Source organism: Macaca thibetana, chromosome 20 (assembly GCF_024542745.1).
Source record: "Macaca thibetana thibetana isolate TM-01 chromosome 20, ASM2454274v1, whole genome shotgun sequence".
Classification (NCBI taxonomy): Eukaryota; Metazoa; Chordata; class Mammalia; order Primates; family Cercopithecidae; genus Macaca; species Macaca thibetana.
This window is the reverse complement of record NC_065597.1, coordinates 30,762,342-30,780,853: the sequence shown is the minus strand read 5'-3', so window position 1 is coordinate 30,780,853 and position 18,512 is coordinate 30,762,342. Positions and strand designations below refer to the sequence as shown.

The 18,512-nt window shown below is 48.8% G+C and overlaps 1 protein-coding gene across 5 annotated transcripts in view; it reads left to right on the top strand.

Annotated features, from left to right (window-relative positions):
* Positions 1-18,512, top strand: part of KLHDC4 (kelch domain containing 4) — a 723,698-nt gene that overhangs the window by 685,819 nt on the left and 19,367 nt on the right. For all 5 annotated transcript variants that reach the window (XR_007722003.1, XM_050773655.1, XM_050773654.1 and 2 more), the window contains 2 exons: positions 7,323-7,415; positions 13,327-13,486. Coding sequence is in view for 4 of the 5 variants with exons in the window: in XM_050773655.1 (XP_050629612.1) it covers positions 7,323-7,415; positions 13,327-13,486 (253 nt within the window). In the remaining variant the exon portion in view is untranslated. The remainder of the gene's footprint in view (positions 1-7,322; positions 7,416-13,326; positions 13,487-18,512) is intronic.

The following is an 18,512-nucleotide window of genomic DNA, read 5'->3' as shown; positions in this document are numbered from 1 at the left end:
CATGAATGTGTGTGCACACGTGTGTGAACGCGCGTGTGTGTGCGTGCAAGCATGAGCACTCTTTCCTCCTGATGTGAGGAAGGGGTCATCATTTGGTCCTCAGCTAAAGCTGCATCTGAGTGAAAGTCAATTTCCTGGAGAAGGCTCCTGGGCAGGATGATTCTGTTATTTTACGATTCTGTAGTGAAGGACAGCAACGAGTTAGCTAATAGTGACTGGCCTCTGAGAGTCTCAGGCATGAAGTACAGGTCACCACAGGAATGGACAGGCCCTGCTCTGCCCTCTGGGCGTGGGCTTGGGCTTAGGCAGGTTGGGTTACATGGTCTGAAGCTCTGACTCGCCGGAACCACCTGGGTTCTATCAACAGCAAACAGCAGGAGCTCATGAAGGCAGAAACTGCCCTGCTGGAAAGCCGGGGTGTGTATGGATTCCCCGTTGTGCAGTTTGCTGATGAATGATCATTTGTATCTGTGATAGGACGGAGGCGAGACCCATGTGTACTTAAAGAGACTGGGCTGGGCACGGGCTCATGCCTGTAATCCCAGCACTTTGGGAGGCCAAGGCAGGCAGATCACCTGAGGTCAGGAGTTCAAGACCAGCTTGGCCAACATGGTGAAATGTCATGTCTACAAACATACAAAAAAAAAAATTAGCTAGGCATGATGGCGGGTGCTTGTAATCCCAGCTACTCGGGAGGCTGAGGCAGAAGAATCGTTTGAACCTGGGAGGCAGAGGTAGCAGTGAGCTAAGATCGTGCCATTGCGCTCCAGCCTGGGTGACCGAACGAGACTGTCTCAAAAAAAAAAAAAAAAAAAAAAAAAGAGAGAGACTGATTTGTAGAGAAACCGGGAAGGTGAGCTGGAGTGCAGTGGTGTGATCTCGGCTCACTGCAACCTCTGCCTCCTGAGTTCAAGTGATTCTCCCTCCTTAGCTTCCCGAGTAGCTGGCATTACAGGTATGCATCACCATGCCTGGCTAATTTTTTGTATTTTTAGTAGAGTCGGGGTTTCACCATGTTGGCCAGGCTGGTCTTGAACTCCTGACCTCAAGTGATCTGGCTGCCTCGGCCTCCCAAAGTGCTGGGATTACAGTCGTGAGCCATCGCACTTGGCCTAGGATAGATGGTTTTTGACCCATAAGTTTATATTGGTGCTGAGGCCTCTAACTTCATTTGGTGTAATTTAGTGTCTTAATCAGTGTTGACAGCCAGAACACCTTGGTTCAAATTCTGGCTGTGCCACAGACTGTTTTCGTGGGTTTCTTGACTTGTGGGTCTTGATTTTCTTTCTGGTTTTTTTTTTTTTTGAGACAGAATTTTCGCTCTTGTCATCCAGGCTGGAGTGCAGTGGTGCCATCTCGGCTCACTGCAGCCCCTGCCTCCCGGGTTCAAGCCATTCTCCTGCCTCAGCCTCCCGAGTAGCTGGGATTACAGTTGCCTACCACCATACCTGGCTAATTTTGTAGTTTTAATAGAGGCAGAGTTTCACCATGTTGGCCAGGCTGGTCTTGAACTCCTGACCTCAGGTGATTCACCTGCCTCGGCCTCCCAAAGTACTGGGATTACAGGTATGAGCCACCGCGTCCGGCCGATTTTCTTATCTGTGAAATGAGAATAAAGGTAACGTCTGCACCACGAGTTTGCTGTGAGGATAAATGCACATAAAAGGACTGTGCCTGGCGTAGAATAAACAGAAATTGTGGTTTTTCTATGAGTGGTAGTCATTAAGATGAGACAAGGGTGCGGTTTTTAGGCTACCTGAATTCTGGAGACGTCTACTAATCATGCCACACAACGTGATTAAGTGCCCTGTCTTTACTATGCCATCATTTATTACTTGATGGACTTGATACTTGGAAAAGCAGGGTGAAATTCCAGAGGCATGTGTTTGAAATGAAAGGGGAGATGCATGCACACGGCTCCCCCCTGGCTGCACTGTGACTGCTCTTGAAAGACGGGTTCTCTAGTCTGAGGATGAGCCACTAGACTGAGTTTCCTGTTGGCTCAGCCCCTGTGACCCGGACTCTCAGGGATCCGGCAGGAATTGCTCCTTTGCTCGGCAGCTGTCTCAAGGCACCTGTGCGGCAGTGGTCCTGCTGTTGGGCTGCTTCACGACGTTTTTGTCCACAACGCACTGTGCATACAGTGGTGGTCCGCTGAGAGGATCAGACTGTGTTTTTACTTCCTTTTTTGTGCTGAGACATATACTTGCCGTTGTGTTACAGTGGCCTCAAGTATCTGGGACAGTACCATGGTGTCCAAGTTTATAGCCTGGAAGCAGTGGGCTCTCCCGACAGCCCTGGTGTGTGGTAGGCTGTGCCTTCCAGGAGTGTGTGTGTGCACTCGGACAGCACAGTGACAAGGTCGCCTAACGATGTGTTGTTTCCCAGACCTGTCTCTGTCATTAAGCAGTGCGTGACTGCATGTTGTACAATTTTGTAAGGTGTAGACTAACATGTAGAGAAGCGTTTGCGTAGAGTGCTTAATTCTGATTATACCCTAAGCATGTAGAGTTACCTGGTGTGTATCTGTTTTCTGTAAATGTCACGGCAGTGGCCCAGTCGAGGGGCCTGGTGGTGACTCTGCCTGGCAGCTCGCCCTGCTTGGAGTTCCATCCTGCATGCAGCTCCTGAGTCTCGAGGCAGCTGCCCCCACGACATTCCCCTGTATTTTGTGCTGTCCATAGGCCTCTGACTGAGGAGGACATGTGGATTTTTTAAGACTCCGTATTTAGGAATGATAGCAGTTGAAAAGCCTGTTGGGGATTCAAATATAAATGGGCTTTTTAAAGTAGCTTTATTTTTCTAAAGAGGGACGTGGAATCTTTTTATAGAAAAATTTTCCCTTTTTAGGTAGAAAGCACAGTGATACTTGGCTACTGCCACAAAAAGTTAATTGAGTCCTTTGTGTCAGCCAGAGGATGAGACTCTGGTGGGATTCCCATGCAGGCAGCAGCAGGAGGCCCTGCCCCAGCACGGTTAGGGCAGCCGGGGGCACCCCTCAGCGACGGGGCTGCTGCAGGCCCCAGGCCTGTGTTCCTTTGCTGGATGGGGACGGCAGTGGCAGCACTCGGTTCTCCTGTTTTTTTTGAAGCGGACTTGGATGCACACACACTGGTTTAGTTTTATTTTTGAGACGGAGTCTTGCTGTGTCGCCCAGGCTGGAGTGCAGTGGCTTGATCTCTGCTCACTGCAAGCTCCGTCTCCCAGGTTCACGCCATTCTCCTGCCTCAGCCTCCCGCCACCTTGCCCAGCTAATTTTTTGTATTGTTACTAGAGACGAGGTTTCAGTACTGGTTTAGATTTGGAGGAAGGTCTGATCCTCAGATTGTTCTTATAAAGTAATGCATCAGGAAATTCTTCAGGAGGGGCGTTCGTTTCTTGCTCTGTATGTGTGGGGTTTTCTTCTCAATTGACTGGTGTAGTATGTTTGCTGGATGGCCGTGTCCCTGGGGTGCCCAGCCCGGAGGGGATGGAGCTGCTTTGGAGTCTCTGGAACTGTGAAGTGAGGCCAGCTTGCTGGACTCTAGAGAAACTTAGTGAGCTGAGATCCTGCTAGGTGTCAGTATGTGAGGGGCCACCCCAAAGGCTCTTGCCAGCTCCAGGTTGGATTAGTAGAATTGGTGTCTAGCAAAAGGTACTGACTGCTTCTGGTTGACATTCCATGGATGGGTGTGGTGGTCATTCTGAGTGATACATTAAAAGGGATGCTGATATGATGGAGGATGCTAGAGGAGAGAAGCTGGTGGGACCCTGCGTTTGAACAGTGAGAACCGAATTCGTTCCAGCTTGGGGCAAGCAAGGATCCCTAGCAGTCACCCTGACGATGCAGTGAATTCTGTCTCTGAAGTCCAATAAACTTGGATGAGATCACTCAAGCTTCCTTTTACATTTGAGATTCCATGTCTTGATGTGTTTTCTTTTTTTTTTTTTTTTTTTTTTGAGACGGAGTCTCGCTGTGTCTCCCAGGCTGGAGTGCAGTGGCGTGATCTCGGCTCACTGCAAGCTCCGCCTCCCAGGTTCACGCCATTCTCCCGCCTCAGCCTCCCAAGTAGCTGAGACTACAGGCGCCCGCCACCACGCCCGGCTAGTTTTTTGTATTTTTAGTAGAGACGGGGTTTCACCATGTTAGCCAGGATAGTCTCGATCTCCTGACCTCGTGATCCACCCGCCTCGGCCTCCCAAAGTGCTGGGATTACAGGCTTGAGCCACCGCGCCCGGCCTTGATGTGTTTTCTTTGTGTGTGTGTGGTTTTTTTTTTTTTTTTTTTTTTTTTTTTTGAGATGAAGTCTTGCTCTTGCCCAGACTGGAGTGCAGTGGCTCATTCTCAGCTCATTGCAGCCTCCGCCTCCCAGGTTCAAGCGATTCTCCTGCCTCAGCCTCCTGAGTAGCTGGGATTACAGGCGCCTGCACCCGGCTAATTACTGTATTTTTAGTAGAGACAGGGTTTCACCATGTTGTAAGGCTGCGGCTGGTCTTGAACTCTTGACCTTGTGATCGCCCACCTTGGCCTCCCAAAGTGCTGGGATTACAGGTGTGAGCCACTGTGCCCGGCCATCTTGATATGTTTTTTAGGGTACCTGCCCATTGGTGGGCTTTTACATAAAACCCTGTAAGTGGGTTTTGGGGACAGTTGTGTAACATGCACAAAAAATAAATGGAGGAAGAATGCATTACCTAAATAGGCACTGACTTGTGTGATTGAAGCTGTAACCATCCTTTGCAGCCCAGAGTCGCTGTGACCTGTGTGGAGAGGGGGGAGGTCCAGGTGGAGAGCGGGTGTGAAAGCCACAGAGGATCCCAGGGAGGAGTGGATTCCTAAGTAGGAGGTGAGGCGGGTCATCAGTGAGGATCCCAGGGAGTGGCTGTAGTGACTGTGCCCACCAACCCTCCTTAAGGCCCTGCCCTGGTACTTGTGGCTTTAGGAGATTTCCTGGGTAGTCCCAGCACACACAGCCTGTTCGGGCCGATGTTGCAGCCCAGAGCCATTCCTGTGTGCCCGGCCTCCTCTGTGCCTGGGCGCCCTGCACATCCGCGGCAGGCGTAAGCACCTCTGCGAGCTTTCTGAGCACCTGCTCGCCAGCGCCTCCTCCCCACCCCTCTCTGTTTCATTGCTCCTCTCTCTGGTTGTGACAGTTGTGCCTGTTCACTGGAGGACTGCTGGGAGATGCAGGAAAGAATCAAGATGAGAAAACCACTGAGAACCCTCCATGTAGAAGCTGGGATAGGATTTGCTTTGCACCTGCCTTTTCACTTATAGAAGCTGGGATAGGATTTGCTTTGCACCTGCCTTTTCACCTACTGCGACATGCAGTATTATAAAGAATCTGACTCTTAAACATCTTTGTCAAGTTGATAGAACAAAATGGTATCTCTGCTTTATTTGAAATTATTTGATTACTAGGGAGGTTGATTACAGTTTTGTTTTTATTATTTGTATATATTTTTAAGGTTTTAAATTTGATTTTTGTATTTTTTTAATGCCATGTATTTTTGTATCAGTTTTATTGAGGCATGATTACATTAAAATTCAATAAAATGCACATGTACACTTAGATGAGTGTTAAGAAATATGCACACTTGGCCGGGCATGGTGGCTCACGCCTGTCATCCCAGCACTTCGGGTGGCCGAGGCGGGCGGATCACCTAAGGTCAGGAGTTTGAGACCAACCGGACCAATATGATGAAACCCTGTATCTACTAAAAATACAAGAATTAGCCGGTCGTGGTGGCAGGCAGCTGTAATCCCAGCTACTTGGGAGGCTGCAACAGGAGAATTGCTTGAACCCAGGAGGCAGAGGTTGCAGTGAGCCGAGATTGCCGCCACTGCACTCCAGCCTGGGCAACAAGAACGAAACTCTGTCTCAAAAAGAAAAAAAAAAAGAAAGAAATATGCATACTTATGTAATTCCCACCACAGTCAAGATGTGGCCCCGTCTCACCACCCCAGAGAGCTGTAGTTGGTTCTCTCCCAGCCCCTGCCCCGGGCAGCCACCCTGGGCCAAAGACGGATCTCGCCTTTAAAACGCTCATGTGCATGGAGTCCAGCAGAACCTGCTTTCTATGTTTTTAAGATTCATGCACATTGCTGTGTGCATCAGTAAACGATTCCTTTTTTCTGAGAAGTCCTCCCCCATGTGGGGAGCACCACACGCTGAGGGACAGCTGGGCTGCTGGCGGTGACACTTACCAGAGCATCTGTAAACATGTGCACGTCCGTCTGTGCGGACCGGTGTTTTCCTTTCTCTTGAGTAAATGTCTAGCGTCAGATTGCTAAGCTGTGCGCTAAGTTTATGTTTCACATGACAAGAAACAGTCCCTGTGGTTTCACTGTCTTTAGATTCTCACCGGTGGTTTCACTGTCTTACGTTCTCACTGGTGCCATGGCTCCAGCTGCCCCGTGTCCTTGCCAGCACTTGATATTGTCTTGATCTCAGGTGCCCAGCCACGTGTGGTTGGAGGTCACTGTGGACTTGGCATGTGTTTTCCCTGACCACTCATGATGTTGGGCATCTTTTCCTTTTTTCATTGGCCATTTTCCATCTTTTTTTCCTTCATTTTTCTAACGAACTTTCTGATCAAATTTTTTGCCTGTATTTTTATGGAGTCATTTATCTTACTATTAAGATAGAATTCTGGGCCGGGCAGTGGCTCATGCCTGTAATCTCAGCACTTTGGGAGGCCGAGGCGAGCAGATCACTTGAGGTCAGGAGTTCGAGACCAGTCTGGCTAACATGGCGAAACCCCATCTCTACTAGAAATACAAAAAAGTCAGCCGAGTGTGGTGCTGCACGCCTGTAATCCCAGCTACCTGGGAGGCTGAGGCAGGAGAACCACTTGAACCCGGGAGGCAGAGGTTGTGGTGAGCCGAGATCTGGCCACTGCATTCCAGCCTGGGCAACAGAGGGAGACTCCATCTTAAAAAAAAAAAAAAGATAGATTCTGGATACAAGTCATTTGTCAGTCATATGTTTTAAAATATTTCTCCCCATCTGTCGCTTGCCTTTTTATTTTCTGATGGTGTATTTTTGAAGTTTTTTTTATTTTGGCAGAGTCCAGTTTATAATATCCTACCTAGGAAATCTTTATGCAGTCCAAGGTCTTGGAGACGGTCTCCTGCTTTATTCTTGATGTTTGAGCATAGCTAGCTGGGCTCTTAGCAGGATGGTTTGGTAGCTCGTGGATCAGATTAAATGGTATTTAATTTGTGAACACTAAGTGCTCACAAAACAGAAATCAGTGTAAAAATTGGGTTTTGTTTGTTGTTTTTAGAGCAACCAGAAATTAAGCAAGTTGATGGTGTCTTTTTGTTTCTTTCATTTTAGATCAACAGGGGGTCCTTCGGGTCGGAGTGGACATCGGATGGTGGCCTGGAAGAGACAGTTGATCCTTTTTGGTGGCTTCCATGAGAGTACACGGTTGGTACCAAGAATGGAAAAATCTTTCTCCCCTGAAGCATTAAGGAATGGGCTTTTTATGGGAAGAACATTCTGAATACATAAGACGCACTCATCCTCCCAAATCCAGCTTCACGGGACTGTGGCTTGGGCAGCCACACAGGACCTTGCCCTCCAAAGGGCCTCACACCGGCTTCATGCTGTATTCCTATTGAAATTCGTAACCATTGTTGAACAAGGGACCCCACATTTTAATTTTACACCAGGCCCTGCAAATGATGTGGCTAGTTGTATCTAAAATGGGGTTTTGGCTGGGCATGGTGCCTCACGCCTGTAATCCCAGCACTTTGGGAGGCTGAGGCGGGTGGATCACTTGCGGTCAGGAGTTCGAAACCAACCTGGCCAACATAGTGAAACCTTGTCTCTACTAAAAATACAAAAACTGGCCAGGCATGGTGGCAGGGGCCTGTAATCTCAGCTGTTCAGGAGGCTGAGGCAGGAGAATCGCTTGAACCCAGGAGATGGAAGTTGCAGTGAGTTGAGATCGTGCCACTGCATTCCAGCCTGGGTGACAAAGAGATTTTGTTTGGGGAAAAAAAAAATAAATAAATAAAATGGGATTCTCAAACATTCGCCTGATTCAGAATACCCTGGAGGGCTGGTTACAGTGCTGATCGCAGCTCTGACTCAGAGGCCTGGAGTGAGGCCCAAGAATCTGCGTTTTAACAAGCTCCCGGGTGATGCTGATGTTGCTGGCCAGGGGACCTCACTTTGAGAGCCACGGGTCTGGGATCACTTCAAAACACTCCTGTCTGGGAGAGCAGCGGCAGCACACCCTCCACAGCGATGCCAGAAGAGGAGGCCTGTACTTCTCTTCTGATGTCACATGGATGTTTGTGTAGCCGGCATGGCTGCCCAGGGTGAGCTGCCGGCTCTCTCATTGTTTTAGGCCTGTCATCTGCTCGCATACCTTCTTGAGCTTCCTTAGTTCAGTCTAGAAAAGCAAGACACGGGGAGCTGGTTGTGCCTGTTTCTGTCCTAAGCACAGTAGCGTTCTAGGTGAAGTGTCGCAGACTCTGTGATCCTGGTGAAGGCTATCTTTGAAGGGCTTTCTGCTGGCCTTGTGGTGTCAGAGACAGTGGCTGTCTTTATCCCCGGGGCCTCGTTTGAAGCTCTCTTTCTCTACTGGTCCCTTTGGAAACAGCATTGCAACTGATTGTGACGGTGCCAGTCACAGCTTTGTTACATTGTGAGTCCAGTTGCATGCTCTGGTGATTCTTGGTCCGTGGTGATAAGTCTGTACAGCTTCCCAAAGTGGTGGGATTACAGGCGTGAGCCACCGCACCCGGCCAGGTTTCAGATTTTCTTCACTGATACATTCTCATTAATTCTGTGAATTGAGGGGAAAAGGAATCCAAATTCTTAAATACTTTGCAAGGGGGAAAATTTTGAAAATGTAATTCAAACTAAAAAATATTTAAGGCTGGGCACGGTGGCTCACACTTGTAATCCCAGCACTTTGGGAGCCTGAGGTGGACGGATCACTTGAGGCCAAAAGTTCGAGACCAGCCTGGCCAACATGGCGAAAACTCATCTCTACTTCAAACAAATTAGCCAGGTGTGGTGGTGCGCACCTGTAATCCCAGGCACTCGGGAGACTGAGGCAAGAGAATTGCTTGAACCAGGGAGGCGGAGGTTGAAGTGAGCCAAGATTGCACCACTGCACTCCAGCCTGGGCAACACAATGAGACTCTGTCTCAAAAAAAAAAAAAAAAAAAAGAAAAATGTATCTTAGTCCATTTTGTGTGGCTGTAACAGAATACCTGAGACTAGTTAATTTCAAAAAAAGAGGTTTAGCTTTATACCAGCCCACTCTCAGGAACTAATGCCATGCTGCAAGAATGAAATCAGAACAGCGCCCAGCCACTCACGAGAGATCCGTCTCCTGAACCACACCCCTCTCCCAGCCCCTCCCAGCACTGCCGCCCCGACACACACCCCTCTCCCAGCACTGCCGCCCCGACACACACCCCTCTCCCAGCCCCCTCCCAGCGCTGCCGCCCCCTGACACACACCCCTCTCCCAGCACTGCCGCCCCGACACACACCCCTCTCCCAGCCCCCTCCCAGCACTGCCGCCCCCTGACACACACCCCTCTCCCAGCCCCCTCCCAGCACTGCCGCCCCCTGACACACACCCCTCTCCCAGCCCCTCTCCCAGCGCTGCCGCCCCCTGACACACACCCCTGTCCCAGCACTGCCGCCCCACACACCCCTCTCCCAGCCCCCTCCCAGCACTGCCGCCCCCTGACACACACCCCTCTCCCAGCCCCCTCCCAGCACTGCCGCCCCCTGACACACACCCCTCTCCCAGCCCCCTCCCAGCACTGCCGCCCCCTGACACACACCCCTCTCCCAGCCCCCCTCCCAGCACTGCCGCCCCCTGACACACACCCCTCTCCCAGCCCCTCTCCCAGCACTGCCGCCCCCTGACACACACCCCTCTCCCAGCCCCCTCCCAGCACTGCCGCCCCCTGACACACACCCCTCTCCCAGCCCCCTCCCAGCGCTGCCGCCCCCTGACACACACCCCTCTCCCAGCCCCCTCCCAGCACTGCCGCCCCCTGACACACACCCCTGTCCCAGCACTGCCGCCCGGACACACACCCCTCTCCCAGCCCCTCTCCCAGCGCTGCCGCCCCCTGACACACACCCCTCTCCCAGCACTGCCGCCCCCTGACACACACCCCTCTCCCAGCCCCCTCCCAGCACTGCCGCCCCCTGACACACACCCCTCTCCCAGCCCCCTCCCAGCACTGCCATTCTGGGGATCACATTTCAGCATGAGTTTTGGTGGGGACAAACTCAAACCATAACAAGTAATGGTTTTGTGTCCTTGAAGGAGTTGGTTGGATGCAACAGTGCTGTAATTTTGTAAGGTTTTTTTAAAAGTTTTTTAAACTTTTTTTTTTAAACTTTTTTAAACTTTTTTTTTTTTTTTAAACTTTTTAAAAAAAGTGTTTTTACACAATCTCTTCAAGACCAAGCTGTCACTAGCAGGTCATCATCTCACATTAAAGATGAGGAAGTCAAGGTAACTAATAAGTAGTTGAATAAGTAGTCGAATAATAAATAGTTAAATAATAAGCAGTCGAATAAGAAGTAGTCAAATAAGTAGTTGAATAATAGTCGAATAATAAGTAGTCAAATAAGTAGGCAAATAGTTGAATAATAAGTTAAGTTGAATTAGTTGAATGAATAATACATAGTTGGATAATAAGTGGTTGGATAGTAAGTAGTTAATAAAAAGTTGAATAATAAGTAGTTAAATGAATAACAAGTAGTTGAACTGCTGGTTTTCAGTGGGTCCCATTCCCTGCCCCAGCTGGCTCTGACTTCCTGTACCAGGTGACTGACTGGTTGCTTACTGCCATTTTGGAGAAGAGAGCCTGGGCCAGTTAAAAAAAATTTTATATGACTACATGTAGTCATTTATGTTCATTCTTTTTTTTTTTTTTTTGAGACAGAGTCTCGTTCTGTTGCCCAGACTGGAGTGCAGTGGTGCGATCTCGGCTCACTGCAACCTCTGCCTCCCGGGTTCAAGCAATTGTCTTGCCTCAGCCTCAGTAGTTGGGACTACAGGTGTGCACCACCATGCCCAGCTAATTTTTATATTTTTAGTAGAGACAGGGTTTCACTATGTTGGCCAGTTTGGTCTCAAACTCCTGACCTTGTGGTCCACACACCTCGGCCTCCCAAAGTGCTGGGATTATAGGCGTGAGCCACTGCGCCCAGCCTTGTGTTCATTCTTAAAGTTTATTTTAAAACAATTGTCAGAATGCAGACATGGGATTCATGAACTTGTCAGAGCATTAATCCATCACCTACTATGTGTAGGACAGTGAGATTGTACAGCCCCTTCCTCCTTTGAATTTACAAGTTATAAATCAAATCATAATTCATGTTTGTTTTAAGTTGCAACCACTTTAAAATCAGAACTTTGTTCAAAGCTATTGTTATCTTGTTTAAAATTATTTAGATGCCAACTTTGAGTTTTCCTTAAACACTATTCTGCATTTATAGAGAAAATATTCTGTATTTGTCTTACGTGCAAAGTAGAATCTTTGTACTGAAAATCTGCAACGTGAAATCAGAAAAAACAGTGGTCTGTAGCAGTCTTCTAAAGACTACAAGCTTCCACATTTCCACATTCCTCAGATTCTACTTATGTTAAGAGCTATGGTCCTGCAAAGGGTGTGGTCAGAGTTGCAGTCAGCAAGTTCAGGTTATCTTTTCTTTCTTCTTTTTTTGAGACGGAATCTCACTTTGTCACCCAGGCTTGAGTGCAGTGGCGCGATCTCAGCTCACTGCAGCCTCCGCCTCCCAGGTTCAAACTATTCTCGTGCCTCAGCCTCCTGAGTAGCTGGGATTATAGGCTAATTTTTTGTGTTTTTAGTAAAGAGGAGGTTTCACCATATTGGCCAGGCTGGTTTTGAACTCCTGGTCTCAAGTGATCCACCTGCCTCAGACTACCAAAGTGTTGGGATTACAGGCGTCAGCCACTGCACCCAGCCTGTTTTGTTTATCTTAAGACCAGGTGTGGCAGCTGGTGCTGGGTAAACACCCTGTGACTTTTCCTGCTTCACACAAAACAGGAACAAACAGAAAACTGGGCAGTTGAGACTTGGGCTAGAGCTATTTGCTCTTCCATGCTTTCCTTAAAAAATCAGTTTAGCTCTCCTTTTTGAGTAGCTGGAGAGCAGCCTCTTACCCTTTCACAATTATTCTGTCAAAGTTCCACATTAGGACGGGACGCTCTGGGTGTGCCTCTGAGTCTCCCCATGCCTGCAGCAAAGCTGCCACTTCCCTGTTCGGCCCAGTCTGTGTGCTGGGTCCGGCAGGCACTGAGCAGGGTAGGGCTGCGGGGCCTCCTTGCCACACTGTGATCTCTGGGTCCAGCAGGCACTGAGCAGGGCAGGGCTGTGGGGCCTCCTTGCCACGCTGTGATCTCGGGCAGAGGATCGGTTTCTGTGGTCTTCAGTTTCCTGGAGCGCCCAGTCCCTTCGCTCACGCCTCCAGTCCACTCTGGGGCCTTACCGCACTTCCTGCCAGGCTGTTCACCGCTCCGTTCTGATCATTCTGTTAGAGGTGTCATTCATTGCTGCCCTTACAGTTGCACACCTAGTAACCTAATGGAATTATTTGTGATTGTGTTAACTGTAAGAAAATGCAGTATGACTTTCAGATTGAATTCTTCTGCCTCTGTGGGCCAGCATTATTTCCGGTTTTCAAATGCAAACTCACACGTGCTTGTGGTCCTTTCAAATAAATTCAAACTTGAATTAAACAGGTGACTTGGTAAAAATGTTGCGCTGTCTCCAGGTAGATTGCGTCAAGATTGAGTTTGAGGAGACCTGGCTGGTGTCTCTGGCTTGTTGCAGGGAAAGCGCCCATGTTTCTGTGTTGATTGTTGTGTTGGTGTGAGAGCAGAGGAGAGAAATGGTTTGAGTTTTTTCCCAAATAGTAGAAAATTTGGCCGGGCGCAGTGGCTCAAGCCTGTAATCCCAGCACTTTGGGAGGCCGAGACGGGCGGATCACGAGGTCAGGAGATCGAGACCATCCTGGCTAACACAGTGAAACCCCGTCTCTACTAAAAATACAAAAACTTAGCCGGGCGAGGTGGCAGGCGCCTGTAGTCCCAGCTACGCGGGAGGCTGAGGCAGGAGAATGGCGTGAACCCGGGAGGCAGAGCTTGCAGTGAGCTGAGATCCGGCCACTGCACTCCAGCCTGGGTGACAGAGCGAGACTCCGTCTCAAAAAAAAAAAAAAAAGTAGAAAATTTACCTTTAATTTAAATCAGGTTCAGTTTTTAATGTCAGGGCTTTTCCCAGTGTTACGGACCCTGACAGTTGGTGTTACTTCGTTCTAACCAGGGATTACATCTACTACAATGATGTGTACGCCTTTAATCTGGACACCTTCACGTGGAGCAAGCTGTCCCCGTCAGGCACGGGGCCCACACCCAGATCAGGCTGCCAGATGTCCGTCACTCCCCAGGGCGGCATCGTCATCTACGGGGGCTACTCGAAACAGGTAAGGCGCGGGGTGGGGAGACAGGTAAGGCGCGGGGTGGGGAGACAGGTAAGGTCCGCGTGGGGGACAGGGGAGAGACAGGTAAGGCGCGGGGTGGGGAGACAGGTAAGGCGCGGGGTGGGGAGACAGGTAAGGCGCGGGGTGGGGAGACAGGTAAGGCGCGGGGTGGGGAGACAGGTAAGGCGCGGGGTGGGGAGACAGCTAAGGCGCGGGGTGGGGAGACAGGTAAGGCGCGGGGTGGGGAGACAGGTAAGGCGCGGGGTGGGGAGACAGGTAAGGCGCGGGGTGGGGAGACAGGTAAGGCGCGGGGTGGGGAGACAGGTAAGGCGCGGGGTGGGGAGACAGGTAAGGCGTGGGGTGGGGAAAGAGGCGCTGCTGTCTGTGGTCTCTTCAGTTTCATGAACATTGAAACTTTCACATGGGATTACTCTGGTTTAATATAAACAATTCTAATATAAACAGTTCTTTATGTTGAATTAGAAGTAGAGATAGTGTTAATCGGCTCCACCGTGAACTTGGTGCGACTGTTGGGGCCGTGTTCTGTTCTCCACACCCCTCCGCAGTGCAGTGTGAGCGATTCTGTGTTCTGAGGGTCTCCTTCCTGCACCGCGGGTGCTCACTGCTGTGTAGTATTCCCTGTGGAATGAAATTCTCCTTGCTCCTGTTTTTTTTTTTTTTTTTTTTTTTTTTTTTTTTTTTTTTTTTTTTTTTTTTTTTTTTTTTTTTTTTTTTTGAGACGGAGTCTCAGGCTGTTGCCCAGGCTGGAGTGCAGTGGCGCGATCTCGGCTCACTGCAAGCTCCGCCTCCCGGGTTCCCGCCATTCTCCTGCCTCAGCCTCCTGAGTAGCTGGGACTACAGGCGCCCGCCACCGCGCCCGGCTAATTTTTTGTATTTTTAGTAGAGACGGGGTTTCACTGTGGTCTCGATCTCCTGACCTTGTGATCCGCCCGCCTCGGCCTCCCAAAGTGCTGGGATTACAGGCTTGAGCCACCGCGCCCGGCCTCCTTGCTCCTGTTAACGGGCTTGTTTCTTCTGTAGCCTGAGAGCAGTGCTGGCAGGAATGTTCGCGCCCGCACCGGAGCCTCCTGCTGGTGGAGTGTGTGCTCTGCACATGTGCTGGCATCTCCCGCTCGTGGAGCGTGTGCTCCTCACACGTTCATTGCTGCTTCATGGTGAGGTGTTCCATTATGTGACTGTCCCACAGTTGGTGGTTCTGTTTTTCATCGGTGGACACCCGGGCTGTTTCCATTCTTCAGAAGACACAGCCTTTGGAAGCAGCTGTGACTAAAGCTGCTCTGAGCATGTCCATACGAATCTTTCGAGTGGCTACATGCGTTGGTTTATCTTGGGTAAGTGGCTGGTTCCACTTGTGCTGGAAATGTCGGGGAGTTCCGGTTGCTCCCTGTTCTTACCAGCCCTGATGGCGTCAGTCTTTCCATTTTTAGCTATTCTGGTGGATGGGTGGTACCTCATGTTTTAATTCACATTTCTCCATGACTGCTGGTGTTGGGCGCTTTTCATGAGCTTATCTTCCCTGAAGTGTGTGTTCACGTCGTCTGCTATTTTTAATGGGCTGTATTTTTGTTAGTGAGTTGCAGAAGGTGACATTCTGGATACCTGTCCTTTTCAGGTGTGTGGACCCTCGCAGTAGTGGCATGGCTAGTCACCTTCTGAAGTGTTTGTTGATAAGTAGAAGCTTTGAGTTTTGATAAAATCTAATTTATTACATTTTTCTTTTGTGATTATTGCTGTCTGTGATACAGGAAGACCTTGTTTACCTCCAGTAACAAAGATTTTCTTATATTTTTTCTCTAAAAATTACATGGTTTTACAGTTAGTCCTGTGATCTACCTTGGACTAATTCTCAAGAGTAGCACGAGGTGGGTATTGAGGCTCATCTGTTTCCCCCGTATAGATACTCATCTCAGCATCATCTGTTGAAAAGGCTTTTTAGGCCGGGGACAGTGGCTCACGCCTGTAATGCCAGCACTTTGGAAGGCCGAGGTGGATGGATCACTTGAGGTCAGGAGTTCGAGATCAGCCTGGGCAACATGGTGAAACCCTGTCTCTACTAAAAAATACAAAAATTAGCTGGGCGTGGTGGGGCGTGTCTGTAATCCCAGCTACTCAGGAGGCTGAGGTAGGAGAATCACTTGAACCCGGGAGGTGGAGGTTGCAGTGAGCCAAGATTGTGCTACTATGTTCCAGCCTGGGCAATAGAGCAAGACTCTGTCTCAAAAAAAAAAAAAAAAAAAAGAAAAAAGAAAAGGCTTTTTATTCTCCGTTGAATACCTTAGGAACCTTTGTTGAAAATCACATGCCTGTGGGAACATAGGTCTGTTTCTCCGTTCGGATCCACGTCCGTCCTGACGCCAGTGTCCCACCAGCCTCGTTTTTACGCCTTTCTAGTAACTCCTGAAATACAAGTCATTCAGCTCCTGCTTTTTCAAAGTCGTTTTGACTATTCTAGCTTCTTAACATTTCTGTATACATTTTAGCATGAGCTTATTAATTTCTACCAAAAAGGGGGCAAAAAGCCTTTTCAGAAGCCTGCTGGGAATCTGATTAGAGTTGTTTTAGATCTGTAGATGAATCTGGGGGAGATTTGATGTCTTTGAGTCTTCCAGTTCTTGAACATGGATTCTCTCTCAATTTATTTTGGTTTGCTTTAATTTCTTTCTTTTTTTTTTTTTTTTTTTTTTGAGAGAAGGTCTCACTCTTTCACCCAGGCTGGAGTGCAGTGGCACAATCACGGCTCACTGCAGTCTCTACCTGGGCTCAAGTGATCTCCCGCCTCAGCCCCACAAATAGCTGGGACCATCATGCCCAGCTAATTTTTGTGTTTTTTTGGTAGAGATGGGATTTTGCCACGTCATCCAGACTAGTCTCGAACTACTGGGCTCAAGTAGTTTGCCCACCTCAGCCTCCCAGAGTGCTGGGATTACAGGCATAAGCCGCCGCACCCGGCCAGTTTCCTTTACTCTCTTTCAGTAGTGTTTTTTTATTTCTCAGTGTAAAGGACTTATATATATTTTATTAAATTTATGTTTATTGATGTGAGTGGAATTCTTGAAATTATACTTTCCGATTATTTCCTGCTAGTGTATAAAAACACATTTTAGGCCAGGCACGGTGGCTCACGCCTGTAATCCCAGCATCCCAGTGCTTTGGGAGGCCAAGGCTGCGGATCATGAGGGCAGGAGATCGAGACCATCCTGGCCAACACGGTGAAACCCTGCCTCTACTAAAAATACCAAAAAAAAAAAAAGAAAAAGAAAAAAAAGCCAGGCATGGTGGCACGCACCTGTGGTCCCAGCTTCTCTGGAGGCTGAAGCAGGAGAGTAGCTTGAACCCAGGAGGCAGACGTTGCAGTGAGCCGAGATCATGCCACTGCACTCCAGCCTGGGCGACAGAAGCGAGACTCCGTCTCAAAAAAAAAAACCAAAAAAACCCAAAATTAGTTGGGGGTGGTGGCACATGCCTGTAATCCCAGCCACTTGGGGGACTGAGGCAGGAGAATCACTTGAACCCCGGAGGTGGAAGTTGTGGTGAGCTGAGATTGCACCATTGCACTCCAGCCTGGGCAACGAGAGTGAAACTCTGTCTCAAAAAAAAAAAAAAAAAAAACCACATTTTGTGTTTTTTTGTATATTCACCTTGCATTTTGTGATCATGCTGAATTCACTTATTTTTACTAGTTTCAGATTCATTAAGATTATGAAAGCAATCGTAATAGCGCAAATGGGGCAGTTTTACTTCTTTCTTATTGTTGTGCCTTTCATTTCTTCATCTTATCTTCCTGCAGTAGCTGGGACTCCAGCAGTGTTGAATGGAGGTGTGCAGAGTGAGATTGCCGGGGCTGTTCTGTCTTTGGAGGGAGGCGCCTAGCCACCCACCGCCAGGACCACCGGCTGTGGCTGCTTCCCAGATGTCCTTTAAGTTCTGTTCTGTTCTTCTATGAATTTCTATTATGAATGAGTGCATAGATTTTGTTAAATCCATTTATTGATTGTATGGTTTTTCTCTTTTGTTCAGTTTTTTTAAAACTGTTTTAATTACATTTTACAAGTTTTATCAATGAATTTAAAATATTTTCTCATTTCCCTTGTGGCTTCATTGAACTGTGGATTACTTCAGAGCGCGTTGTTTAATTTCAAGTCATTGAGATTTTCCACAGTCTTATTGGTCGTGACTTCTGCTTATTCCATGGTGACTAGAAAACGTATTGTTTGTGAATTCAGAATGGCATTTCTGCCTGTTGCCAGGATGTTGAGATGCAGCAGCTTTCTGTGTGTTGAGCCTGGCGTCTGCAGCCTGAATGATGGCCAGTTATTCTGTGAGGTTATTCATCTGTGGTCAGTTACTCATCTGTGAGGTGCTTTGAGGTTTCTGTCTCGGTGATCGTGGCATTTGCAAGTGTGTTTCTTCCCCTCCGGTCCTCACATTCATTCCTTCTTCCTGTCCGCTATGCTGTGTTCAGTGTCCTGAGATGGGTCTTCCCTGTACACTGTGAAGAAAGGCTGGCCCAATATTTCTGGGCTGATTTGTGAGCAGAGCTCCCTAAAGGAAGACAGCTGAACTCCGCCAGAGTCCACCTAGGTCTTTCTGAGTGGACGTGTCCTCCAGCCTGTGATTGCGAGACCACGGACAGCATCCCGTGCCTCAGTTTCCCTCTGTGTGTTGCAAGTGGAGATGTGGCTCTAAACCCCCTTCTTCCCTATAGTCCTTCCCACCAGGGGATTTGCTTTCTTGCAGCTGTAGAAAAATGGTCTTTGCTTTTTAATTTCATCTGCAAAACGCAGAAAAAGTCCAATGCTTATTTGGTGCACATCAAGTCTTATTTTAGATGGTCAAGTTTAGGATTTCGGGATGTGTTACTGAGTGTTTCTTCATAAAGTGTGGGACTTGGGGTCTCTGTAAGCTTTACATTTCATCCCTGCTTGGCCAAGAGTGCAGCTGAGAGGACCAAGTGAGTACTGACTGCCCTAGAGCAGGGCAGTGCCTTGGGTTGCTGGACCCAGACAGA